Source organism: Mixophyes fleayi, chromosome 4, assembly GCF_038048845.1.
Source record: "Mixophyes fleayi isolate aMixFle1 chromosome 4, aMixFle1.hap1, whole genome shotgun sequence".
NCBI classification, from domain to species: domain Eukaryota; kingdom Metazoa; phylum Chordata; class Amphibia; order Anura; family Limnodynastidae; genus Mixophyes; species Mixophyes fleayi.
Window position 1 is genome coordinate 122,679,173 of NC_134405.1, and position 27,795 is coordinate 122,706,967.

General features: G+C 39.3%; 1 protein-coding gene across 1 annotated transcript in view; it reads left to right on the plus strand.

The window, feature by feature from the left end:
• The window catches only part of LOC142150736 (proprotein convertase subtilisin/kexin type 5-like), a 110,691-nt gene that overhangs the window by 62,343 nt on the left and 20,553 nt on the right, over positions 1 to 27,795 (plus strand). The window contains exons 11-14 of the mRNA XM_075205931.1: positions 10,623 to 10,868; positions 13,446 to 13,641; positions 15,655 to 15,860; positions 20,295 to 20,395. Coding sequence (XP_075062032.1) covers positions 10,623 to 10,868; positions 13,446 to 13,641; positions 15,655 to 15,860; positions 20,295 to 20,395 — 749 coding nt within the window. The remainder of the gene's footprint in view (positions 1 to 10,622; positions 10,869 to 13,445; positions 13,642 to 15,654; positions 15,861 to 20,294; positions 20,396 to 27,795) is intronic.

A 27,795-nucleotide genomic window follows, 5' to 3' on the forward strand; every position in this document is an offset into this window, starting at 1 on the left:
AATTGTTATATCTAATTTATCTACTTCGGTTTTACATATAACAAGTGCATTATTTATACATGTCCATCCAACTATATTTTTTACTTCTTTACGTTTAGCAACAACATTATGATGGCTCCCTTTCAGGGCCGTCTTAACAGCGCATTAGGGCCCTACCTACACAACCACTCACCCACTTATGTACAATTGTACGTACAAAAGTACGTGTACATGTTTTTGTCCAGGCCAAGATATGCATTTGCAACAGCAAGATCACAGATAACAGCTGATACTGAGGTGATCAGTCCACCTAAACATTTTAATAATGAGAGTTTGAAGGTTCTGAATCTCCTGGAATAATATACTGAAAAGTTGGCAAGCCTTTGGGGCCCCTATCTATGCTTGTGGGGCCCCAGGGCAACTGCCCAGTGTGCCCATGCGTTAAGACAGCCTTGTTCCCTTTGGCATTTTACAGAGCACATTACTTATATATGTTGTCCATAACACCCCATATAATTCATATGCATGTCAGTTGGCTAAACAGATGTAGGATATATTCTTCTTTAAAACTAAGCATATCATATTTATGCTATCTATTAGGTATTGGATGGCTAGTATAGACTATCCATTTGTTTTATGGACTGAAGTTGATTAGCTGAGTATGCTTCATAATTGACACTCTGCAATGGAGTCCGTTCACCGCTTACAGTCTTTACAGTAAAGCATGTCTGTTATATCGGATTTCAGCCCCGTGATGAACAGCCTTACTATGTCCTGCTATAGTGCCACCAGCCCCGGCTGGCTTTCCTAGAGCTGGTTTTCATAAAATCGGGGGCACTCCACGCTCCTATGCACTTCACTGGCACAAGGGTTAATATTTTTGGGAAGGGGCGATGCCATACATTGTTTTTTTTAAAAAAAAATCTTTCTTTTAACAATATATACCTGCAGTGTCCTGTGTAGTAGATCTAGTACAGTAGCCCTGCACCCGAATTCAAAAGGGCATATATGTAAAGATCCATGCCTTAAAGAATTCTGGATGTGCAAAGCCTAAATACGTACGCATAATGCTGAATGTGGGTTGTGCTCAGAAAGCGTGCCTTGATGAATCAGGCCCAATGTCTCTTTTATTGCGATTATACATCATTATGCACCAATGCAGACATTTTTATGAAAGATATCCCCGTTCGTATACATAAACATTATTGCCAACATCCTTACCATATTTTACCACAAGGGGGCTCCTTATATATTTATCACTTGGCTGAACTTCCATTTACTTGTAAAACATGACAAATGAATTGGGGAGAGGAGTAGTCCTAAAAAAATATAGAAGCCTGGAATTTGACTGCAATATTATATCTGGGGGGATTTTCACCATTGATACAGATTGGCGGTTGCTTACTCTTGATCAATTTCAAATATAAGTGCAGGATCGCAGGAGATCCATAATAGGTTGAACTTGATGGACTGGTGTCTTTTTTCAACCTCATCAACTATGTTACTATGGAATTCCTCTCTAAATTACCATTTTAACTGGATTACCTACTGCAGTCACTGCAGAATACAATGTAATCTACATATAAGCTGCTCTTTCATCTATTATTGATTTGAGAATATCAGTGGTTAGGGGGACCCAATGATCAAGAGCAGAACAAGTGCAACGAAGTGTATGGACCAGCATGGCCCTCCTGCCCCAAAAATTGCTGTGGGGCTCAGTAATGGAGTGATAGGCCTTTGATTTAGTGTTTATATTGCATGAGACTTAAGCTACATTTACATGGATGTTTTACTCAGATTTGTTGACTGCAGTGGAGTATGAAATATTATTGCAAACATCTCCCATTCACTCCAAATTACAACAAAAACACGTCAAAGTGGAACCTGCCTAGGTTTCCAAATAGAGTTTAGTGGAGGGATATAACTAAGTGTAAGACTGACAGGGGAAAATTAGGCTGCAAGACAATTCAGAAAACTGGAGTATGAGAAGGATATGCAGACAGCACACAAAGGTTTCCATCAAGCACTTGTTCTCGATCATATGACCACATTAATGGCACTTTAGAATGGCATAATTATCTGAGCAAAAAACGGCAGTGTTGTGAGAGCAAAAGAAAATATAGTCTGAGCAAAAATATATAAATTACTATGTGTCAGCATATACATAAATAGGAGACTGTTGTGCACAATATGGCTATATTTAGCAACTGTCTGTAAAATGTTATTTAATCATCAAAATCACTATATGTACTATGTATTCTTCTCTTGTAATAACATGCAACAATAATTTATTCCTTACAAAGGGGAAAGTTAACTTTTAACCATAAAATTATTTCTGGGGACTGTGTTTGGTGAAATGCAGACTGTACTATTAAAGGAATCCTTAGTTAAACCTGGTGACTTTTTAGTTATGATTTTATTAATTAGTAAAACATATAACACAACAATGCAGTAGTTTTATAGTGTCTTGCTACTGCAAATATATGTAGATAGTACTATTATGGATATATGATTGAATTAATGAATTCACCACTTGTAATAATACAAGTTAACCCGTGCATGATACTCATGCATTCTAGTCAAATCAAGCTACTTAAGGTGTTAAAAAGGTTCTTGTCATGCATTTGGGCCCTAGCCCAGGCCTCCTCAGGGGAAGAGCGTTACTTCCCGACGCAAGCGCCCTTTTTTAACGTGGTTTTGTCCACATGTCACCACCTCATCATTCTTCTCCATCACCTCATCCTTCATTTTCATCGCCACATCTATCCAGATGTCTATCCAGACACAGGGATCTCTCTCAGTGGTCCTGAGTATCACACTCCTCTCGCTCTGTCACCCCCGGCAACCACCAACCACTCCCCACTGTCACCCCCGGCAATCACCAACCACTCCCCACTGTCACTTCTCCTTCAAGAAACATATATATATATTTTTAAATCTTTATAAACACTTTTAACAATTAACCAATTAAATTAACAAATTAAAAACATCTTAGTATACCAAATTTCAGCCCTTTGAGGTTTTTTTTCCACACACTAAGAATTTAGTAGGTCAGTGTATAACTCCGCCCAGCAGGTGGCGCTGCAGCTTGGTTTTATTTTTTACACACACACACACACACACACACACACACACACACACACACACACACACACACAGACTAACACACGTCACTAGGCATTTATATTATAGATGCATGCCATTGTGCAATCTCCTTTCATTACATTCTTATTGTGAGATATATGAAATGCTAGACACATGGGTTTACTTTTGTTTTTGAAGGATGGGTCTTGACTAAAGTGACCAGACATCCATTTTATGAACGAACACAGTGACAAATGTATATCGGTCTAGCACTGAACTGTGAAAGTATGCTATGTAGGCATGCTTTTATTAAACTATATGTCTGATTGCTATTAGATGTGTGTGGTTTGAGTGCTTGTCTTTAACAGTGAAGGCATTCTTGTGGCATGGTTTGGGTGCTTCTCATTGATTTATACTCATGTACTGTTCATTTGACTTTTTGTTAAATTATTAAACATTACTTGAAAACAGTGGGGCATTGGGTTTGACTTCAACTGTTATATATGTGAGTTTTTATTATTAAATATGTTGTTTATTTCTGCTGAACTGCGGGATAGGTACATCTTGTACACCTGGGATGTGTAAATGCCACCCCACTAAAATGGGGTTCACACTAAGTCAAAACTGGTTTAAAAACTAGGCCCGTTGCACCTTCAGATTTGCCCAATCTCCTTCCATTGAAGCTCATTTAAAGGAATAGTTTTCCATGGATATTTTTAAATAACAATTTATAATAAATAGTGAAATTACATACCTATTTTTTTAATTTAATAGATACACTCTTCAACATATCCTAAAATTACCTGTAAGAATCTTCATTCATTAGAGTCAGATATATATCTGAATCTATGCTGCGCCAACCTCCATGTCATCTGTTGCTGTCACCAGGATATTCACACTGTATAATATAAGCCCTTCAACTTGGAGTAGGTAATGTAGCAGTTAATAGTTAATGCATTTTTCCTAGATAATGCATCCAACAAACTATAAAGGATAGACCAGTAAAGTGACATTTTGTGTAATACATACCAGATTTAAGAAAATACAAATATGGGCTATTCCTTTAAACATCAGGTGCAAACACAAAAAAAAAAAAATTTGTGCTGCATATCGTGCAGAAATGTACCTGGCTCACTTTGCATATGAAACACTCCAATCTACCCAGCATCTAGAGCCATCTATGTGCCTTCTGAAAAGCTGCTATCTTGACTTGCAAATCTGAGAAAGTAGATGTGCAAAAGTAAATGCAGAGATGTCTTTTATGTCATCAGACAAATAAAACCTCTTTTGTGCCATGCAATGCCAATCTGCCTTTAATGTCCCCCTCTGAATTTATTCTGACAGCCCATTGTGTCACCAGGTACAGGTTTACAGGTTATGAGCATTTTACTTTTCAAAGCACATATTAAGCAGCACTGATCATCCATGTACATTATTATTCATGAAATTGCATTAGTTAAGAATCTCATTTGGACTCTTTTTAAGACACGTTGTAGGTGTTTTTCATATGTAGTTAAACAGAGGTTTGCATTGACACCTGTTTTGTACATTAGCTTATGCCCAAAAGACAGCACAATAGCTTCCAGAAAAACATAAAAATGAGACCTAAACCTTACACTATAATCACTCTCTTCTTGTAGCAGAGTTTAAAGTGCTCTACTTAGCTGCTGATTGCATGTGATTATAGACATTTGGAAGCTAAAGACAGCTAAAATGTTCTAATGCCATTTATTTTGGCAAGACATTAGACTTTCTGCTGTGTTAAAAGTTAAAAGGGCAATGCTTCTCAAGGCCACAGTGAACTAAATGACACTGAATTTGAAGACTCTTCTATCTGGCAACAGGATTTTATTACTTATGTCTTACAAGTACAGTATGCGAGTTTTATAGTTTAGGCTCTAGGTATGTCAAATTTAAGGAGGCCATCTAGGACAGGCATGTTGACTGCATAGTGTGTATGTACCCCATTCACTGGACACAAATACCTGTGAGGACCATTATCCCAGTAAATACACAATAAGATAAATACATCATTAAAGGATGCATACTGAACGTAATGTGCGTTTGTTTTGTTTTGTTTAAAAATGCACGTAAATCGGGTATACGCACGTCCGAATCCGGACAGGAGCGGATGTTAAGATACGTGTGGTGATGAATACAGGTGTAGGTCTGCTCTGCTCTACTAGATAGGACCCTGCAGGATACGTCCAGTACATAGGTGGAATATAAACTCACAAAAGAACGCACACAAAAAGAACAAACTTATTCAATTACTGTTACCTGTTAAGAAAATTAATCATAAAACAATTTTTGGCAATACCACATTTCTTATGCTCCCCAGCATCTAATCTCTCCATATACTGTACAGAAGGAGTTGAAGACATTTCAGTTTGATTCTGGTCTCTGCTTCTATTGGTGTATTTCTAATTTGACATAAACAATATCCATGTCTTTGTATAGCAAATGTGGTTGTCTTATTGTTATAGTTCTGTTGCAATGTTTTATTATGTATTCTTCCTTTTCATATATAGTCTTACCTTTCATGTGTAGTTCCCTTAGATATGTAGACTTCCCTTATATATGTAGTCTTCCCATGAAGGTTTCTCAGGTATCTCCTATAGAAAATTGTAACATTTTTCCAAAATCCATTTGTGTACCGGACATCCTGGATATGCTTAGTAAACAATATGGCTCTTACTGGGATGTAAAGCTTTATAAGTACTTGCTAAAATCATTGCCTACACGTCCTGTCTTTATACAGTTTGTTTTTATCTTGTAATTGCAATGAGGGCGGTTATTAAAGAATTACTTTTGTTTATGTAGCAGTATGTGGCATAGAAATGACCCATGACTTCCAAGCAACCTGCTGTCATGCTCCCGCACATCTTGTACAATGATTACTTTCTTAAGCACAAGACATGGCAATATTTCACAGGGTTCCTGCCCCTAACAGCCATTGGATCAGCTTTGCTATGGCACACCCAGCAACCAAGAGCCACTACATTCTAAAACAATACTCAACAATGCAAAACACAATAAATATATCTTACGTAATCTGACATAACAGTACATCCATTCCTTTCTTTGTCAATAGCTGCTAAATCTGATTGCTGTTTTCAAAAATATATGTACGACATAGGATTTTAGCTACATGCCTGTGATCCTGGGTTAGTTATGCTGCAAACTCTATATTAGTCAAATGGGCTGCTAAAGCTATGTATACATTATTTACACCAGACTAATTCCACTATGGATGTAAATACAGACTGACACATACAGATACAAACCAAGCACAATAATACTATCCACACGTGAATGAAGAGGCAGGAATATATGTGTCTTAAATTTTGGATAGCAATTTGACAGATTAGTACTGTAGCTAAATGGTTTTATAATTGAAAAAGACAAAGTAAGGTGTAGATCATAATTGGTACTAGGGCATAGAGGATGTAAATATTTTATAAACTTCCAAAACATTGATTTATGTAAGTAACTAATGTACTTTTATCCTAATATTATCCAGTCATCAGTTCACTTGCATTAGTGACTGTGGTTTCTAAAACTAAAAATAAGGCATATTTTTTTATCATGCCTTAGCATTTAGTCCATAAAGGAGCGATGCTTGTAATGTACTGCCCATCCACTTAACATTTAGCTGGCAAATACATTTCATTTCCGTGTTTAAAAACATGGTGAGAAACCGGCAAAGAGCACAGAAAATATATAATTAAGAAGGTCAAAAAGTCTTTTGACGGAAAGAATAATAATAGGGTCTCGGAAGGAAATTCACACTTCCTTGCACTGCTTGTCTGGCACATAGTACATCTATAGATTGGTGGCCAGAAAACCAAGTTGCAAGTTAAAATGTGCAGTCATTCATAGCTTCTCAATGAATGGCTCTTTTATGAGTTTCGCTGAAGAGGAACTAGCATGAGTGGGCAGCAAGAGGGAAATAATAACAGGTTCTACTGTAGCACATAAAATGCCACCTTCTCACAAGAGGCACCTGGCCACAGCAAAAAAGCTGAGCTGTTACTTAGTAAATAGAACTTTGGAAAAACAAATGAATTCAGTGTACAGATAAATCTCCCAGCTGCTGGCGGTTTATTGGTAATGTAAAATTTAGGTCACCGTCCCACATTAAAGACACTTTGAGGTCATTTACAGGCAATGTAAGTGGTTAATATTTAAATATGGATTATTCGGTTCAATATGTTATAGAAATCAATGAATACAACTACATATATATATATATATATATATATATATATATATATATATATATATAACATGTGTATATGTATACAGTGGTCAAAGTGGGCTGGATAAAGTTGTAAGAACTAGCAATTTTGCACATATATATATATATATATATATATATATATATATATATAATTGGAAAAAAACTGCACTCACATCTTCAAGTAGATAGATTATTCTTTATTTTCAATCCAGCTCCTTTATATTATATATATATATATATATATATATATATATATATATATATATATATTATTATTTTTTGGAAATCTAACAATAATTAAAAATGATTACGTGATTACATGGGGACTTTTTATATGTGATAATGTTATATATAAATAAACAATAACAGTAATAATAATAAAACACAGAGGCAGATAACTAACTTCTAGGGCTGCATGGTGGCATAGTGATTTGTATTGCTGCCACACTCAATAACAACAAGCGCACTTAACTGTGAGGAGTTCATATGTTCTTCTCGTGTTTGCATGGGTTTATCCCACACTCCAAAGACACACTGTTAGGTTTATTAACAGGGCCATCTTTTCCATTGGGCACGATGGGCAGCTGCCCGGGGGCCCCACGGGCAAGGGGGCCCCATAGGCACGGCTCTTAATGAGAATAAATAATCCTGCAAAAGAAAAAAACCTGCAAAAAAAACCTTCAAGGGTCACTGAGCAAGTACATCTATCTATCTCTATCTCTATATATCTATATCTGTATACATCTATATATCTATATCTATATCTATATCTATATCTATATCTATATCTAGGGGCCCCGGTGCACTGCTTTGCCTGGGGGCCCATAATGTTGTTAAGATGGCCCTGTTTATTAACCCTAGTGTGCATGTGTATCCGTGTTGCAAGGATTATAGATTAGAACTACACTGGGGCAGGGACTGATGTGAATGATTGAATATTCTCAATATTGAATATTCTCTATATCCACATATTATGTAAGCACTATATAAATAACAGTTAACAAATACATTCTTTGCTATAATATTCTTTGTATTTCAATGGCCTAGTATTGTAAAGAGAGCCGTAACTGATGAAGTTTGAACATAAAAATTATTTCACCCTCACTGTTCTTCAAAGTAAAATAACCACATGAAATATGTTAATTACAAAAACTGGACAAGATTCTTATTTAATGCTTCTAACAGAGTCTGCAGCAGGTCTATGCATATATGGTAAAAGAGAGTGTTATGTATGTTTTCCACTACATATCAGATATTCCTCAAATTACTGCAATGCCATCAAACATGCATAAATAACTAGGGATGTTCACTGACCCCCGTGTTTTGGTTTTGGTATTGGATCTGTATTACATTCGTGTTTTGGTTTTGTCAAAGTTGCCCACATGTGTTTTGGTTTTGGATCCGTATTTTTTTTAAAAATTGCTAAAATATGCTAAAATCACATAATTTGGCTCTTTTTTGTTGCTACATTATTATTAACCTCAATAACATTAATTTCCAGTCATTTTTTGTCAAGTGACAAGAACCCTGCTACCCCTCCTGTTTCTGTATGAGCAATGGCACTGAGCGATGTCACTGGAGACTGGAGAGTGACAAGAACACTGCTACCCATGTTTCTGTATGAGCAATGACACTGAGCAATGTCACTCGAGAATGGAGAGTGACAAGAACACAGTTTCTGTGTGAGCAAAGGTGCTGGATCTGCTGGGGAGGGAGGTACTTGAAAAATCCAAAACCCAGCGAGATATGACGACGCAACAATGATGTTTTGCCTCGATTCACATGTGAGGAAGCCAGGTTGGCTCGGCACTTGGATTGGTGATGTTCGGGGGTGTTTGGTTTTCGGAAAACCGAGCCTGAGCATCTCTATAATAACCCCAAAATATTACAGCCCTAAAGGAGTCCTGTGATACATAGTACTATGTTTAGGTGTTTTTTTCTCCCATTTTAATCCAAGAAGTATGTTCATTTCTCCTATAATCAGACACTTAACATGCCATGCTGAGTATCATTGATGGAGAAAATGGGCAATGCAGACCATGAGGTTCTCCTAAAGATTAATCCTGAAAAGCAGGGACAGAACACTACATCACTGAGCCCCATAGAAACATTTTTGGTGTGTGCGATGCAATCAGTCCTCTTGCGGCCCCCGTTCGATTCTTCTGAGCATGCACACTGCATCTACTCTCTGATCATAGTCAGTACAGGTAGTGGTTAACTATCACTGTTACATGGAGTGCGGCAGCTACGGGCATCCAGTCACCTTCCGGGCCCCGATGACCTTGCTGACAAGTATTGTTTGGTTGGTCAAGCTAGATATTTTCAACCTAGTGCTTTGAATGATAACAATATCTGAGTGAGATCTGACTATATGGTGTCCAACCAGGTGTATCTACCCAGAGGTAACCCTGAATTGGAATTCTTGTTAGAAACCAAGGACGGTACTACACAGAGAGTTTTGTACTCCCAGGGCAGTGTGTGTAATTTTGATAACATTTTATAAGTCAGCTGGTTACCAGTGTTTCAAAACTGGGCCTTCTTTGAGGGAAAAGAACCTAAAATCCCCTGTCTAAGCTGACAGGCATGTTGGTAGGTGGGGGCCAGGAGACTTTTCTTATTTGAATGGGAAGAGCTTGCTAAACTGGGATAGATTGTGGCACTCTTTGCTGCAGGTGGGTGAGCCACAGTAGTGGGCTTGATTTTACTCCCAAGCATAATGACAAGCTTTCAGTTTCTGAATGAGTTATTCCTTCAAACTCCAAGGAGAGGAAAACATGCATATTGGGAGGAGTACATGATTTATCAGGTGCCGGTAGAGACTACTTGGATGTGCAAAAGTAATTTGATAGCAGTGAGAGAATGCTAGTAATCTGGTTGCAGTTTATACAGTGACTTGTATTTACACACCCACATAATCCATTGCAAGTAAACCATTAAAATATACCATTATGGCACATGAAAGAAATACAGCCCCTGACTTATACATCTTATTAGATCTTAATATAGTAATGAATGATGCTCTAGATAGGAGTTAGAAGTAGTTATGAGGGTAAAGGGGAGGAAAAGTTAGACATAGTTATGAAGATGGTCCAAAATTGATAGTACCCATAGCTTGCACTCTTATGACAGTTATTTTGTAAAAAGCCAGGCAAATTGTCTGTACGCACATAAAAAAATGGAATGGGGTGCAATATGGCAATTTTAACTGTATGTAAATGACCCCACAGACAATAAGTGTTTATGCTTTTCCATTTCAAGTTAAAAGTTCTAACCTTCTAAAATGTCCATTTATGTGATTTTTTTGTGTACTTGTTAGAGTGTCATAGAACATGTGCAAAATGTTCTGGCCCAGAGCCAAGAGACTGCACCCAGTGCGAAAACCAACTAATGCTGGACCAGGAAAGCAGGATGTGTGGGGTAAAAGGAGATGCAAACTGCCCTCCAAAAACTTTTCTAGAAGATGACTTATTCACATGTAGTTCTTGTGATCAGACATGTGAATTATGTGATGGCCCTTCCCCTGGAAATTGCATAACCTGCTCTGTGCCTTTCTTCCTATACAGTAAGTACCAATTAAAAAGCTGCTAATGCATTTAATACAGTGTTTTGTTATATACCATGTAATCATTCGTGAACACAAACTTGTGTGGGTATTTTTTGTCTCCCATTAATTGTATGTCTTCAGCAAGCTAAATAAGTTAACTAACACATATCAAGATCAAATAAAAACTGTGAGTGCCTAAACAATTAAGCTATTTATTTGAAAGTGATTTAATGCACTTTGTTGAACATGGTTTTGTGCCACTTCAGTGAGATACTATAAGCAAATTCCTGTAAGTCTGCAGACCAGTTTTGGACACTAAAGGGTAAATGTATTAATCTCCGGATTCTTTAACTCCCGCGAGTTCGGCGTCTTTGGCGCTTAAATTTAAAGCGGCGCTACCTTGTAAAGGGAAACTTCCCTTTACAAGGCATTGCCGCTTTAAATTTCATACAGCTTCCGTAGCTCCGGCAGCTGTCAAAAGTGTTAAAAATAGATCAAAGTTAAAAAAAAAAAGTGTGGGGTCCCCCATCTATTTAGTCTTAACCTTAGTGCTGCCAGCCCACTGCTGGTTCCGTGAAAATCGGGGAAAAAGTTTGCAAGGGGTCCCCCCTATTTTCACGGAACCAGCACTAGGCAAACCAGCCAAGGTTGGAGGCACTATAGCAGGGGGACACGCGGCAGGGGTCCCCCTGCCATAATGACTAACCAACCCCAGGCTGTTCAGCACTGGGCTGGATTCCCTAGGGAGTGTGGTCTGACGAAAAAAAATGAGGGCCCCCCCCTAGAGACACCCAGCCCAGTGCTGATAGCACTAGGGCTCTTCCTACATCCATGGGCGGTGGGTTTAGGGTAATAACGGCGATGTAAGTGATAAAAAAACAAACAGACGCCATTTTGTTTTGTGGAACTATAAGTCCCAGCCAGCCAGGTTGCCCTAAATAGTGTGGGCATGCTGCTACTTGTATAACTACAAGAACCAGCATACCCACGGCAGTCAGGGCATGTTGGCACTTGGAGAACCACAAGTGCCAACAAGCCCTGACACCTAGGGCTGGCTGGGACTTGTAGTTCCACAAAATTAAATGTTAACAAAATCACAACACCCTGGTTAAAGCCAGTAATGTTTATTAAAAATAATAAACCCACAATAAAGAGAGTAAATATCCTCATTTACACCACATATTTTTTATTAAAAATAATAAATCCCCTATACTCACCAATTAAGTTTTCCTCTGTTGTCAGCAGCTTTTAATACCAAAATGTCACCAAAGTCCAAAATAAATTTGTATCCAAAGTCCATGCTTGACCATGTCCCAAATACATTTGTACTTCCAAAAGTCCTTGCTTGACCATGTCCCAAATACATTTGTAATTCCAAAAGTCCTGCTTGTAATGTGTTCTGTTCTTCTTTATTTTTTTGAGTGTAGTGTATTCATTGCAAATATATATACTATATAGTGTGTTTATTTAGAGTTTCCCTTTTGACATGCCAAGTAATGGAGCTAGTTGAAAGCAGAAATAAAAAAGAAGACACTTGGACATTGCAAAATTACAAAAAGTAGATACATTGACAACAAATGATAACATTAAAAATGGCATATTTAAGTTACTCTAAAATGTGTGCGTGGGGGAAAGTTTAAGTGGTGGGAGCTGCCAGATTTGCAACAGATCAGCCAATCCTGCAAGTGCCACTGTTTCTAGTCATTATCTGTAGAGATGTTTAATCAGTATTTAAAAGTTGTTGATTATATCAAAACTATAAATATAGATAGAAAATATTTTTTCTAATTGAAAAAAAAGCAAGCATCAATAATATTTTGTTTTATAACTATATTAATATATTGTTATATTTTGATCTGTATTAAAATATAGAAATGTATATATTTGTAAATGTTTCCCTGTTTGTTGCATTGTATCTACACATTTGTCTTGGGTCAGTAGCGTTGAAAATCAGCACTTATATTTCCAGAACATAGCTCTCAGTGAGAATGCAGAGCTGCAGTCACATTAGGGCTGATAAGCTTTGTAAATGCTGCTGGCATCATTCAGAGTGGGTACCAGTGACCATGTGATAGGTAAAGTATAGGATAGGAAAAGTGCTAAAATATGAAGGTACACAAAGTGTCCATGTGCAGGTCCGTATTTATCAGTAGACCCATTTTTTGTACTGCCCTCTAAAGCCCAGCTCCTTCTCTAAAGCCAACAGTACTCTCTCATTTCTCCATCGTCAGGCAGTATATAGGATTTATTTGAGCAGATTATTTGTTCAATATAGAAAATAGATCCATACTTCCCACCTTTGAAATGACAGCACTGTTAAACTCAATAAATGCTGTGGATAACTGTGGGTGATATACAGTGGCACAACACTAAATAAGAACATTTAAGATCTCCATTTAAAATATTGTCTTTCATGTATTGATTAGCAAACACATCTTAACTCAAAACTTGAATGACGCTAGCTAAACAAGCTGGGAGATTAGTCTAAGCCAGTGTTATCCTGGTAACTTATGAAAAATGAATTGAAAACACATATTATAATTCAAGCATTTATCTCAATATATAAATAGTTTTACTTTATTTTGTATCTTGCAGGAAAAACTTGTGTAAAGCAATGCCCCAGTGGGACTTACAATACTAGTGAAGACGCAGATGGGATGACACTTGGTTTCTGCTCAGTTTGCCACCAAGTATGTTCAACATGTCATGGTGGTTCAGCTAAAGACTGCATTATGTGTGCATCTGGGTACTACAAACTGCTTCACCTTTGCATTCTACATTGTCCGCCTGGGTAAATATATTTGTGTGCTTCCATGCAGGCACTCACCAAGTGCGTTGTCATGCTTGTTAATTATTATTTTTTATTATAACTATTTCTTGTTTAAATACAGTGTAGTATCTGATGCTACCATTTTGTTTTTGTGCTACATAATATTATCACTAATATTTTATTGGCAAACATGAGAATGTTGCCTAACAATTCAATAAAAAAAATGACATCACTTAGGAACTAATAAGAAATATACATGAGGCACTGTTTCCTAATGAATTCATAGCCTGTATATTTGTAAACATTTGTCCAGCCTACACTATATGTAATCAGCAGGTACACCTTGAAGAATATAATATGTAACCCCTGTTTGCATGTGATGTGATAGTGTGTCCTCCATGACACCTACCTGGTAATGCCATTAGGTTGACCATCCAGTTATAGCTCAGCCTCTCTCACCATATGGTATGTTTGTTAATGTGGGCTATCAGATAATATTAATGAGACATAGGCGAGGCAGATGTAGTGTAGCATCAGGTCATCTTCTGAGGTGAATACATTATTTGGCATTTATTTATGTAGTAAATATTAAATAACTCTTTGTAATTTATTTTAACTGCCTGTGTGTTCCCAATGACTAGGATGACTAAATTCTCTCTAATAGCTCTCACTCAAGCCCCTCAGATTATGCCCCCACCTTCTTGATGACCAATTCTCACTAAGGTCAGGTTCAGGTGCCCTTTTTCATGAAACTAACATGTGCTCTACCATGATACCCTACTTGCATCCTTCTCAGTTTCTCACAAATTCCACAAGTTTTTTATTGAAGTGGGCTTGTCTTTCCTACATAAAGAACTGTGTTTTCTACAGTTTCACTTACGGATTTCTCTAGATCTCTGGTCTTCCAACTTTAATTCACAAGGTCAGCCCTTACCAACAAGGATAAAACTACATCGGTATCAAAAAACATTGTATTCATTGAGAGGTGTCTACAAGTACAATAATGTTTCTTAAAGCTGCATAAAGTAAAATTTCTTGCCACTTATTGCCAATTTAATGTAGCAATAAACCTATTTGATATAAAACATGGATCCGAAATACATATATTATTATTAATTCATACATGTATATATTTCTTCATTTCTATCTCCATGTATTACTACTTTTCCATTTTCAGGATTTTGTGCTTCCCGATTTGCCTTTCCTTTTAGCCATTCTATTATAATATCTATTTCACACCTCTTAACATTACCAATTTATTAGACACATGAGCCTTCGCCCCAACCTATCTAGGCCACGTGTCTGATACACCTGCCCTGTTGGTGGAGCTGCTATCCCGATCACCCAGCTTGATTTTCCACCTGCCAGACAAATTCTGATATGATCAGATCGTAGAGCCGAATGTCTTCTCTGTTTTTTAGCAGAGGATTATACAAGGGGAATAGAACTATGCTACAGAATGATCAGAGATTGTGGCCACATAGCAGTCTTACCAGGAGGCTGCTGACAAACAAATAAAATGAGCTCCATAGCTCAAGACTAGCTGATATCCAGAAAACAGCCAAAGGCTAGAAGCAGGCAGACATACTATTAAGGTAAAAGCAAGGTCAGGAAGATAGATAATTACCTAAGCCAGGAGACAAAGCTGAGGTCCAAATCCAGGAATCAATCAGCATTGTATACACTTAGGAGGATAACCTTATTACCACCTCTAAGTTTCTACTCTTAAATATTCTACCTTACTCCATCAGAATGTTCCTTTACCTTCAAAGCTTTACAGTGGACCTGTTTTCTACATACTGTAGGACTAGCTGTTTTGCATTATAAACCAATATACATGGGAATGACACCTATGAATTCAGTAGGAACCAGTTACATCACTAAGCACATCAGAAAGAGAGGTACACTTTCTTAACTTTCAAATTGGTTGCCCAGTCATAGAGATGTGAAAAGCCATTATGTCTCTGCTGTAACCTAATCTATTTTTTTTATTAATTTCCATAAAATGATTCTCTGTAACTTTCATTTTGCCAGATATTACAAAAGAAACAATCAGTGTGAAAAGTGTGATTCTCGCTGCCAGCTTTGTGCAGGTCCTGGGTTAGATTCCTGCCTAGAATGTCCTTTAAACACTCTGCAGGTAGAGGGTACCACACATTGTGTCAGTGTGTGTCCTGAGAGGTTCTACTTGCATGGAAATAAGTGCATGAAGTGTCACCCAAGCTGTAGAACCTGTAATGGTAAGTAATTCATGCAATTGTTACTGCTAGTCCCTAGCCAGACATGTTTTGGCTTTTGATAATAACTTGCTATGGTTCTTCCTTAAATTACTGCTATGTATTATATTCTAATATATTGCAAACTTAACTAAAAGTGAACAGATGGGGACTCAATTTCTGCAAGAAAATGTTTGCAGAAATAAAGATACTAATGGATGAAAAGTAGTTCTGCTTTGGGATGATACTCTGAAAAATATATTGGTATGAATCTGTTAAATGATAGTTGGAACAGAATGGTGTCATTTAAATCCCTAGAGAGGTGAGATGATCTATTGTCTGCAAATTTTTATTACAAGAAGTAAAGAGAACACTCTCTGAAAAGTAATTATGATTCTCTGGGTGATAAGAGTTCACAGCTAAATTATGGTCAGTCTTTGAAAGAAAAAACTCCAAGAATTATTCATCTCTGTGGTTGTTATGGTGTTTAAGTCATCCATCTATTAGGGATGTCAGGTAACATGTTATCCAAATCAATCTGAACCTTTTAAATGTAGCTATTTATGGCTGTATTTGCATCTATAGCCACAACAGTTCTAATGTAAATATGATACATGAGTAGTCTTGTCAGACCTTGTGAAAGATAATATACACTATATGGACAAAAGTATTTGGCCACACCTGTTAATTATTGAATGAAGGTGTTTCAATGAGACTCATTGCCAGAGGTGTATAAAATCAAGCACCTAGCCATGCAGTCAACATTTGCAAACATTTGTAATACTAAATGGGTGATTCTGAAGAGCTCAGTGATCTCAAGCATGGTACTGTGATAGGATGCCAGTTTGTGAAACTTCATCTTTGCTGGATATTCCACGGTCAAATTGTAAGTGATAGTATTAATAAATGGAAGCGTTTAGGAAAAACAGCAACTCAGTCACGAAGCGGTAGACCACATAAAATCACAGAGCGGGGTCAACGACTCCGAAGGTGCATGGTGCGCAAAAGTTGCCAGCTGTCACTCACCGGACCGTGAGTGCCTCTGCGCTGGTGCGTGGTTCCCTAGCCTTCCTGCCGGCGTCTGTCCTGAGCCGCGGCCGCCCGCCATCTTGATGCACTGCGCATGCGCAGCATCCAAGAACTTATGACCTTTGCTTTTAATCTCATTGGTGGATCAGGCACCTCTCCCTATTTAAGGCACCTGTGCTCATTACCTCATTGCCTGATCTTGAGTCTCATTCCCTGTGAGTCTCTGAAGGTATCTCCTGTGTCCTGCTAGTGTCGTCAGCTTCCTGTTGATTACCTGTGCTACTCATCGGTGGTTTCCATACCCGCTACTGAGTCCTGTATCCTACTCGTGTCCTCAGCTGGCTACTGGATTACCTGCTCTGCTCATCAGCGGTTCTCATACCCGCTACAGTCTCCTGTATCCTGCTTGGGTCCTCAGCTGGCTTCTGATTGCCTGCCCTGCTCACCTGCAGTTCCCATACCCGCTACAGCCATTCAGCGTCCCTGCTGTGCCTGCATATTCTCGTGGACAAGCTTCTCTACTCATCAGCGGTATGCTTACTTGTTATTGACTATCAATTGTTACCTTGCATATCCGCCTAGGACAAGCTTCTCTACCCTGCAGCGGTATCCATACCCACTATAGACTATTTGTTGTTACGCTGCATATCTGTTTGGAACAAGCTTCTCTACTCAGCAGTGATATGCATACTTGTGATTGACTATCAGTTATTATCCCGCATATCCACTCTGTGCAAGCCTCTCTACTCAGCAGCGGTATACATACCGTTATAGACTATTAGCTGTAATCGCTGCATATCTGTCTGGAACAAGTTCCTCTGTGCTCTCAGTGTCTTCATACCGTTATTGACTCTTTGCATGCCTCCACTCATCCACACCTGAACTACTCCTCATCATAGCAGTGGTACAACTTGCTGTACGCAGACCACTGACTTCCCCGCTACCTACCTGCACCTGGACAAGTCTTCTCACCATAGCAGTGGTACAACTTGCTGTACGCAGACCACTGACTTCCCTGCTACCTACCTGCACCTGGACAAGTCTTCTCACCATAGCAGTGGTACAACTTGCTGTACGCAGACCACTGACTCTCCTGTTACCTTCCTTCACCTGCTCACATCCAACCTGGTCTCCATGGTTCAAACCTGTCTTTCCACTATAGATGCAAGTCGCTGACTCATCTACCAATATAGCTGCAAGTCGCTGATTCATTTACCAGTATAGCTGCAAGTCACTGACTATCATCATTTCCATTGGCATCCTCTCTCCATCTGCTGTTATATACGTTCCACTATTCACCCTGCTGCCAGAGGACCGCTGTGCAAACTCCGCCTCTCTGGTAAGTATTGTCAACTGGTGAAATCCTGGGCAAGACTCCTAGTGCCCGTGACACCAGCGCTTTGCTGATTCCATAGCTAAAGAGTTCCGATCTTCCACTGGCATTAATGTAAGCACAAAAACTGTGCGGCGGGTGCTTAATGGAATGGGTTTCCATGGCCGGGCAGCTGCATGCAAGCATCACATCACCAAGTCCAATGCCTAGCATCGAATGGAGTTGTGTAAAGCACACTAACACTTGACTGTGAAGTAGTGCAAACGTGTTCTGTGGAGTGACAAATCACGCTTCTCTGTTTGGCAGTCAGATGGGCGAGTCTGGGTTTGGCGGTTGCCGGGAAAAGGTTACCTACCTGACTGCATTATGCCAACTGTGAAGTTTGGTGGAGGAGGAATACGATATGGGGCTGTTTTTCAAGTCATTTTGGACAATGCTATGCTTCCAACTTTGTGGCAGCAGTTTGTGGATGGCCCTTTTCTATTCCAACATGACTGTGCCCCAGTGCACAAAGCAAGGACAACAAATACATGGTTTGATGAGTTTGGTGTGGAAGAACTTGACTGGCCCACACAGAGCCCTGACCTCTACCCCATCAAAAACCATTGGCTTGAACTGGAATGGAGATTGCAGGCCAACATCAGTGCCTGAATTCATAAATGCTCTACAGAATGAATGGGCACAAATTCCCACAGAAACACTCCAACAACTTGTGGAAAGCCTTCCAAGTAGAGTGGAAGCTGTTATCTCTGAAACAGGAGGATCAACTCCATATTAAAATATATGTATTTGAATACAATGTCATTACAGTCCCTGTTGGTGTAATGGTCAAGTGTCTAAATACTGTTGTCCATATAGTGTATTTAGCAGTTGTGCTACATCTTGGGGAAAGGGGGGGGGGTAGCTAGTGGGGTATTTTTGGACAGCTTGTATGGAGCCATATATTGTCTCTGGGATCCTGGCCACATGTAAAATAAAATATTTTTTTACTTTAGTTGCCTAGTACACCGATTCTGTTGTTCATTAAAATCATGTGAGATTTAGATGAACACCTATATTACCAGGTCCATATCAGCCAGATAAATCAATTGTTTTTCTTTACTCATGTATTACAATAAATAACGCAGTCTACTTTGAAGAATAATTTTAGAAATCTCCTTGGATAACTGGTAACTAGTGTAAACGTAGTATGGTCATGAGACCATCCTTTTAGTTTACAGCAAAGGAAGCATTGTCCAATATATTCTATCAACTTCACACAATATATTTTTCTTGGTGGCTCGGTATGTGTGTTTTATAACTATTTTGCAGTCCTTAATATTTATATTAAAGCTATGTTATTTTGTGTCTCAGTAACCAGGGAGACAGTAGTACTAGGGAGATTATTCTATAAAAATAGGTTAAAGCAAATTGATCAGTGATTATTCTTTATGGTAGACTTTCTTAGCTTTTGGTGCTAGAGAAATTCGGTCATGATAAAATAATGATAGGTTACAAAAATGTTTTTTTTATAATAAAGAATTTGTTTTTTAAGTTGTAATATATGAATAATTGCATTTAAAGTGTTTTATCCATTTATTTAAAAACAGCCTATGTAAAGGTAAAGTAAACATTTACCATACATTTTAACTTACATGTCATAGAAGTTTAGTTTGACATGATTTTCTTATATTGAATATGAATTGTAGCTAAAGTAACTTTTTAAGTCACTTACTAACTTTTGGTTTAAGTTATTTTTTATAGAATAACCTCTATACAGTCTAATGAAAATATATTATCTATTATCAGCAGCTGGTGGTATATTTTCCTGTTGCAGAAGATATATTTTGCTGCCAGATCCCAATTGTAGAAAATGTTTTTATTGAGAAATGTAAATACAGAAACAAAGTACATCTATACACTGGGGAAATATCGCATTGTTCCACAACTGTTGCTGACCGACTACATGCCAAGCATCATGAGAGTTAATAAATAAATAACAATGATAATAATAATAATAATAATAATAATAATAATAATAGTAATAATAATTATGGATAATTATGGAAACCTCAAATTTCTGAACTATAATCCATAATCCAATGTGCTCTATACAGACTCATCAGTTCTAGGATGTAAGACTTGTGACAGAGGAAGTAGCCTTAAAGGAGGAGTCTGTTATCCACAGTGTGAGGAGCATCGGTACCTGGACGATGATGTAAGTTATCTTCTATATTTTCATAACTGTAGAGCAGAGCACCTACTTAAGTTAAATTAATAACTATTTGGTACAGGATTGGACTAAGTTCTAGAGAATTTTATACTCCCAACTTTGTGACCACAATTTTTTCAGTGTTTCAGCATGACAATGCCCCTGTGTGCAAAACAAAGTCCATCAAAAAATGGTTTTCCAAGTTTGATGTGGAAGAACTTGAATGGTCTGCGATTCAAGCCTTATCACTCAACATCAGTGCCTGCCTCACTAATGCTCTTGTGGCTGAATGGTTGCAAATCCCCCCAGCCATATGCCAAACTCTAGAGGAAAACTGCCCAGAAGAGTGGAGATTGTTATAGCAGCAAAGGGGAACCAACTACTTCTTATTATTCATGGTTTGGAATAATATTCAACAAGCACATATGGATGTGATGTTTGGGTGTCCACATACTTTTGGCCATGTAGTGTATTTTGGATGGGGTGGATCAGGTTGCATTTGAGCTTAAAAAATTATGGGAAAAGGGACACAGTTATAAATTGAAATAATGATAGAATTGAGATAGGAAAAGTATGGAATGAACAAAATTAGTGTATGCACATAACTGCATGTAACTATGCAAGTAGTTGTGTATGTTACTGGTGATAATTGGAGAACTCTATACTATACACAACATGATTTTTGCACAATACCACTATGCCATAGCTATCAACATCTGTTTCTTTCCTTTCAAGCTGTGTTTTATGTGTACAGTTCATTATGGTTGAACTTTGGTCATTCCTAAATCAGAAATCCAATAGATATTGCGAACATAAGACAACTTAAATCACTGTTCAGGGCTGGGAGAATCTGACCCTGGGCCAGTCCCATAGTGGGATACCTTGGCCTGAGTCACTGGGCTACCTGAATTTTTTCCTTTAAAGTATTCCTAATTGGCTGCTAAGCCAAGTCTCGCTCTCCAGGCTAAAATTGCCAGCCAGCCCCTGGCACTGATGTACGACCTGCCCGCTGTGGGAAGCAGGACAGATATAGGACTACTATAGTAGTATGTGTCTTGTGTTCAGTCTCACTGACACTGAGGGGTGGTGATTCTCCCAGTCCACACCCCTGCAGGCACAGTGAGACTCAGCCATTCATCAGTGAGATTAGTCTGGCCGTAAAACAGATTCCTGCCCCCTCATCACAGGGAACGGTTGGGAAAGTGCAGGGGGCAAATGTGTTACTACAGGGAGTGAGGTGGAATGAGCTACAGGGTGGGGACGTGAAGAAATGTTATTACAGAGATGTCTTCCTATGGGGGTGGGGAGAAAGTTTTTTTAGTGGAGGGAAGGTAAAGAAAAGTATTACTACACTGCTGTTATATCAGTTTTTTAAGGGCATTGTAATTCCAGTGTTACATAGGAGGGATGTGGGAGAAATCTGTTATTGCAAAGATGTGTTAATACAGGGTGGATATGTTACTATAAAAGTGAAGCAAATTGCCCTCCTCCCCCACATACCCGTGCACTAGTTCCTAGCAGGGACTCTGAATATAAAGTAGTATATTGTCGGTGCCGAAAATCTCGGTGCCTTTCTGCCACGCTTACCAAACTTACCATATTCCACCGGCCCTGGATGTGTTACTATAGGGTTGGATGTGAAAGAAATGTTACTACAGCGGTGAGGGGAAAATATAGGGGGGTGTATTACAGGGGAGAGATGGGGAAAAAATGTGTTACTACAGAGGTGAGATGAGAGGTGTTACTTCAGAGGGAAAATTAAGGAAGAAATGTTACTACAGAGGTAAAGTGGAAATGTTAGGGGTGTGTTACAGGAGACTGATGGGGAAGAAATGTGTTTCTACAGAGGTGCTGGGGGGAGGAGTTACTACTGGGGGGTTGTTATGTAACAGGGGAGGGTTGGGGAAGAAATATGTTATATAAGTGAGGGGGGCCAAATATTTTTCAGGGGAGGGACAGGAAATGTCCCCTATATGACGTGACCATGCTACCTATCACCAGCATCACCATTTATTTATATAATGCCACTAATTGTGCTGCGAATATTTGCAGAGAATATTTGTCAATCACATCAGTCCCTGCCCCATTGGAGCTTACAGTTTCAATTCCCTATTCCCTAACGTGCACAAAGACACACCACATGCTGCCCATCTGCTTAATGTGACCATACCACCTACTTGACATGATGGCGGCTAGGTGACTATGCCCCCTCTGGCACCACCACTGAGTGGCGGAGCACATAATTCTATGTCTGCAGGTATTTTATTAACAATGATGATAAGTATGGGCTGACTGCAAATAGATTCCTCTTTTCCTGTAGTACACTTAGCATATTTTAAATTTTTATGCAGTTTTATTGTGGCCCATTCAAATGACTACAATCTTCCAATGTGACCCTGAGACCAAAAGAGTTTGTACATCCCTGCTTTAAAGGCAGTTTGCCTCCTAAGCAATTTTAGTAAAGCCCTTACTGTTCATGTAGAAAGGATTGTGATTCAAGTAATAGTGTTCTGTTTTGAAAGATTGTTGAATTGTGAGTGTGTCTTTAAAATGAATAATTTAAAAAACAAAAACAAATGATAGTTCTTATCTAGGACATATGTTACTTTTAAGCTGCTTGTCTTTGCTCATTGCTTTAAAGTGGTATGTTTTAAAATACACACAATAGTAATCTCTACTATCAGTTTTCCACTAGAGGGTGCACTATATTAACTGATACGCCACATGTTTTTTAGTTGTATTTCTGTATTACCAGTTTTTTCAAAGGCATTGTAATTCCAGTCTATATTGTTGTATTTCATTTTCATTCAGACTACTAATTTTTAAGCCTAGCAGGTAACATTAATGAAGCTCTATATTAATATAAAGAAGCTATTTGGGAATCTTCTATTCCTTGCACCACCTGCACCTAAAAGTCGTGATATTATAAGAGGTGGAGATTAGCCTAGTGCATATTCTGGTGCTGGCAGTTTATCTTTTATGGGGTTAATGCTTCTTCTTTTTTTCAAATATACCAAAATTTTAGTTTTCATAAATGGCCTCAGTCATACTTACCAACTTTAGAAAGTTGGTTTCTGGGAGCCTGCCGGGGGAGGTGGGCGTGATGGGGGGCAGGGCTCCAAAATGCGCGTCATTTTGGACCCCTCCCTGTGATGTAATGATGCAAATTTGACAGCGGGTGAATCGCGGCGTTTGGAATCTAATTCTGCCCACTTCACTAGGAAGATCCCTGAGATTGCCACACTCTCCTGGGAGTCCGTGAGACTCTCGCAAAATGCGGGAGTCTCCCGGACATTCCGGGAGAGTTGGCAAGTATGGCCTCAGTAGCAGGAACAGTGTTTAGGTCATGGTCAGAAGTATTTAGAGTAGGTCTGGTATCCCACAAAGTGTAAACACTGCCTCCTGTGTACTAACCACTTTACTCCAGGGATTCTGTATGGCCATTAGAAGAAGACAGTTAACATTTTAAAAGTTGCAAATTAATGGCTTCATTCTGCATTTAACTGCAAAATATTGCATGTATCGCCAACAGAATTTGTTCTTAATTCTCCTCAGTTCTACCTCAACTACACCACACAGCAGAATGAATTAAGTTGTCCCATCTCTAGTCATAGACTTCAAATTCCATGAAATGCATATTTACAAATACAGTGTGGATTGGTAAAGCAGAAAGTGGAACTCGAAGTTTGTATCTCTGGAAGTTTGTACCTTTGTGAAATGGCTTAATCAGCCACAAAACCTAGTTTGCATGAAATTTTACAGCAGTTTTGTCCATCTCTGCAATTAAGCAAGGATTAAATAAGTACAAAGAATAATTTTCTGTAATATAACTCACACAAGGATAATAAATCCCAGCTCTTCACAGTGTCACAATCCAAATTATGAACTGTCAAGAAAATGGGGAAAGACAATGTTTTGAGACCTTACCAGGACTTTTCACAGTGGTTCGGAGGACTCATATGGCTGCATGGTGGTGGATTATTAAAAAGTATGAATTTAGATTTCACCTGGGGGGTTTCAAGTCAGCTCAGATATATTGGGACTGACCCCGGGCTATTTGATTAGTCTGCATCCTGGTGTTTGGCCCATCCCCAAGGACCAGCTACCTAAGTAGAGATTTTGACATGTTAAGTTTGAAGAAGAATTAAGTCAACCAGGTAGAGATGGCAGAAAGGCAATTGGATAGTGAGGACAGCAAAAGGGTTAGAGGTTGGGGGAGGTAGAAGTGGAGGCCAGATCTTGCAGTCACTTGGGTAATCAAAGCAGTAGAGAAGTGGGCTGTGCTGGTCAGTGAGGGCATACAATCCATGATGCCCAGATCGGACTTGATGTCCTTAACGGACCATATAAATAATGCATTAAAGTATTTGGGAGATACTGTCTTTGATGTCGGGCTAGGTATCCCCAGAACCTTGGGCTTAACAGTAGCAGCCAGACACACTCTATCTCTTAGGTCATTGGAGGCAGATATGGAGTCCAAAAGGATTTTGGAAGTGTTACCCTTTGAGTTGACTGTTCTCCTCTGTCCTGAATTAGACAGGATCATCTCCTAGGCATCCTGGTTAATGCCACAAAGGCAAGAGAACAGAGATTTCAGTCCTTTCATTTCTTAGAGAAAACAAGAGGAACTTTGCCCCACATGGGGGTCACCAAAGACATAAGCAGGACTTGCAGGGCAGGAGTCCTGGTTCCAAACCTTTTGAAAAACAGTAACTGCCCATCCAGAAAGATCCCTGTTCGGGGTCTGTATCTTGGTCTTTTGTAACCAGTGGATCAGGTTTTCTTTGAAACTCTTGGGTCAGTGGCAAGATACAGCTTCAAAGTCTTTGTTTCCAAAAAACTCCAGTTTTTAACACAGCTGTGTCTGAACATACCCTCCCCTAGGTGCAGCTTTTAATTGCTCCCATGGTGAAGCAGTGTCCCCCAAATGGGATGTAGGAGAAAAGAGTTTTTTTGTAGTCACCATAAAATCCATTTCACTGAATCTGGGAAAAGGGGAGAGTGTAAAGTTGTGGCATTAGCAGTAGAATGTTAAGTTTGGGGAAGAATTAGGTCATCCAGGTGGAGATGGTTTAAAGGCAATTGGATACATGGGGTACTAATAGGGTGAAAGGTTGTGGGGGGGGTAGTAGTGGAGGGCGAAGGAATGTATGTTGTAGATAGAGATGAGAAGAGGGAAAAAACAGGGCCTTGGGGAACATCAATAGAGAAAGGAAGAGGAGGGGAGCAAGAGTCTAAAGTACAGACGCTGAAGGAGTAGATCATTGGTCAGTTTGGTGAGGGCAGTTTCGGTAGAGTGACGAGTGCAGAAGCCAAACTGAAGAGGGTCAATGAAGAGTGAAAGGAGATTGGGTTAGATGGTTGAAGACCAGTTATTTAAGTATTTTGTAAGCAAAGAGGAGCAGAGAAATGGGGCAACAGTTGGAATGAGAAGAAGTGTCAAGATGGTTTCTTAAGAATAAGGGAAAAAAGTGCATGTTTTAAGGTAGAATAGAAGAAATCAGTAGATAAGGAAAGGTTAAAGAGGTAAGGGAGGTGCAGGCAAGCATTGTGGGAGAGGGAACAGAGAAGCTTGGCGGGAACTAGGGCCAGGGGGGCAAGTTGTTGGTGAAGTGGGTGAGAGGATAGTGAGGATCCCAGACTCAGTTACAGGAGGGAAGAGAGTGAGGGTGGCAACGAGGTAGAGAGGGTGGATAGATCGCAGGAGGAGATGTCATGGTGTATAGTGTCAAGGTGGTAAAGTCTTGAATGGTGAGTGAGGAAGAGAGGGCATGTGATGGAGAACAGAGAAGCAAATTGATGGTAATAAAGAGGCAGTGGTGCTTTTTGGACATGCAACAGATTGGGGATTTGAAGTACGCATGTTTGGCAAGGGAGAGAGTGGTTTAGTATGAAGAACGGATGAATTTAAAGTAGATGAAATCAGCATAGCAGCAGGATTTTCTCTATTGTTGCAGAGCAGAATGGGAACACTTTTGGAGGTGGCAAGTCTGTGGGGAGTGCCCGGGTTGGTGTTTGGAGTGACAGAGACGAAATGGGGTGGATGGGGCTACAGTATCAAGTGAATTGGAGAATGTGGTGTTATAGAAAGAGATGCAGTGTTGGGGAAGGACTGAGAAGAAATGGGAACAAGGAGGGGCTCTAGAAAGGTCGAGAAGAAGATAGGGTTGAAGCCAATAAGTTGTTGCTGAGTGTGTGTGGCTGTTGGTGAAGGTGGGGGGTAGGCGGTAGTTAGGGAAGAAGGAAAGGAGATTGTGATGGATGAGAAAGGGAGATGACTAAATTGGATAAGTTGGAGATGTGGGAGATGACTAGGCAGTGGGAAGTGAATGTGAGGAGTTTAGAGGCAGCAGTACTGAAAGGAGTTTCAATGGGGATGCTTAAATCCATGAAAACAAGAGTGGGGTGGTCAGTAGAGAGGAAAAGGGAGATCCAAGTTTCTGGAAATTGAGAGAGAGGACCAGGGGGCCGTAGATAACAGCAACAAGGATGTGAAGAGTAAAGAACAGCCAAATTAAGTGATCTTTGAAAGAGGAGAAAGAGAGAGAGTGTTCAGGGGGAAGACACTGTAGGTACAGCCAGAAGACAGTAGGATGCCTACTAAATCACTATGACAGTGTAATGAACCATTTTTATTAGGGTGGATAACAATTGTCAGCCAGAATTTGTGCTAGCAGTCGGGAGGCACAGAGTCTAATGAACAAAGTGGTATGGCCTTTGCAGCTGTTAGTTTACAGTGAGGGGCTAGTGAGGTGCCAAATCAGAATCAAAGAGCGTAGTCAGTCAGACAGCAAGCCAAGATAAAACCAGGGGTTCCAATGAGAAAGCAGGAAAGTAGTATAACAGAGAAAAGGAAGTCAGAAACTGTGGTAGGGAAACCTATTGCTCTGACACTGAATCAGTCTTCAGTGTATGTTTAAATAGTGAAGTTAGAATGTCCCGCACTTGAACTTGTGATCACATGACTGAAAGTTTTCTAAGTTGGAAGTGCTGTTCACCCACTGTTAGTGAGGAGGGAGGACCATCATTGGAGCCTAAGAAGTGGTACAAAGCCATGGAGCCAGCAATCTGGTGACACTGTCTGTCAACAGGACAGGGAGTGTGAGTGAAGGAGAGGCGACCCTTGTGAGCGCAGTTTCTGAAAGGGCTATGAGAGAAGGAGTAGGAGAAGAAAAGCTTGAGAGTAGTTAAAAGTTCAAAGAAACAGACAGCTTAATTTCCTTCCTCCTTCCTGCAGTTGGCTGAACCTTTGTAGAAGGCCTGGCAGAAATTGGATAGAAGGTTTTAGGTTCCAGTTCACCTATCCCTTCTCAGAAGAGGATACAGGAAAATGGGGGATTCTACCCAGAATGCCTCTGTTGACCATCTTGCAAATTCCAACACTATTCCTATTTCAACCACTGCTT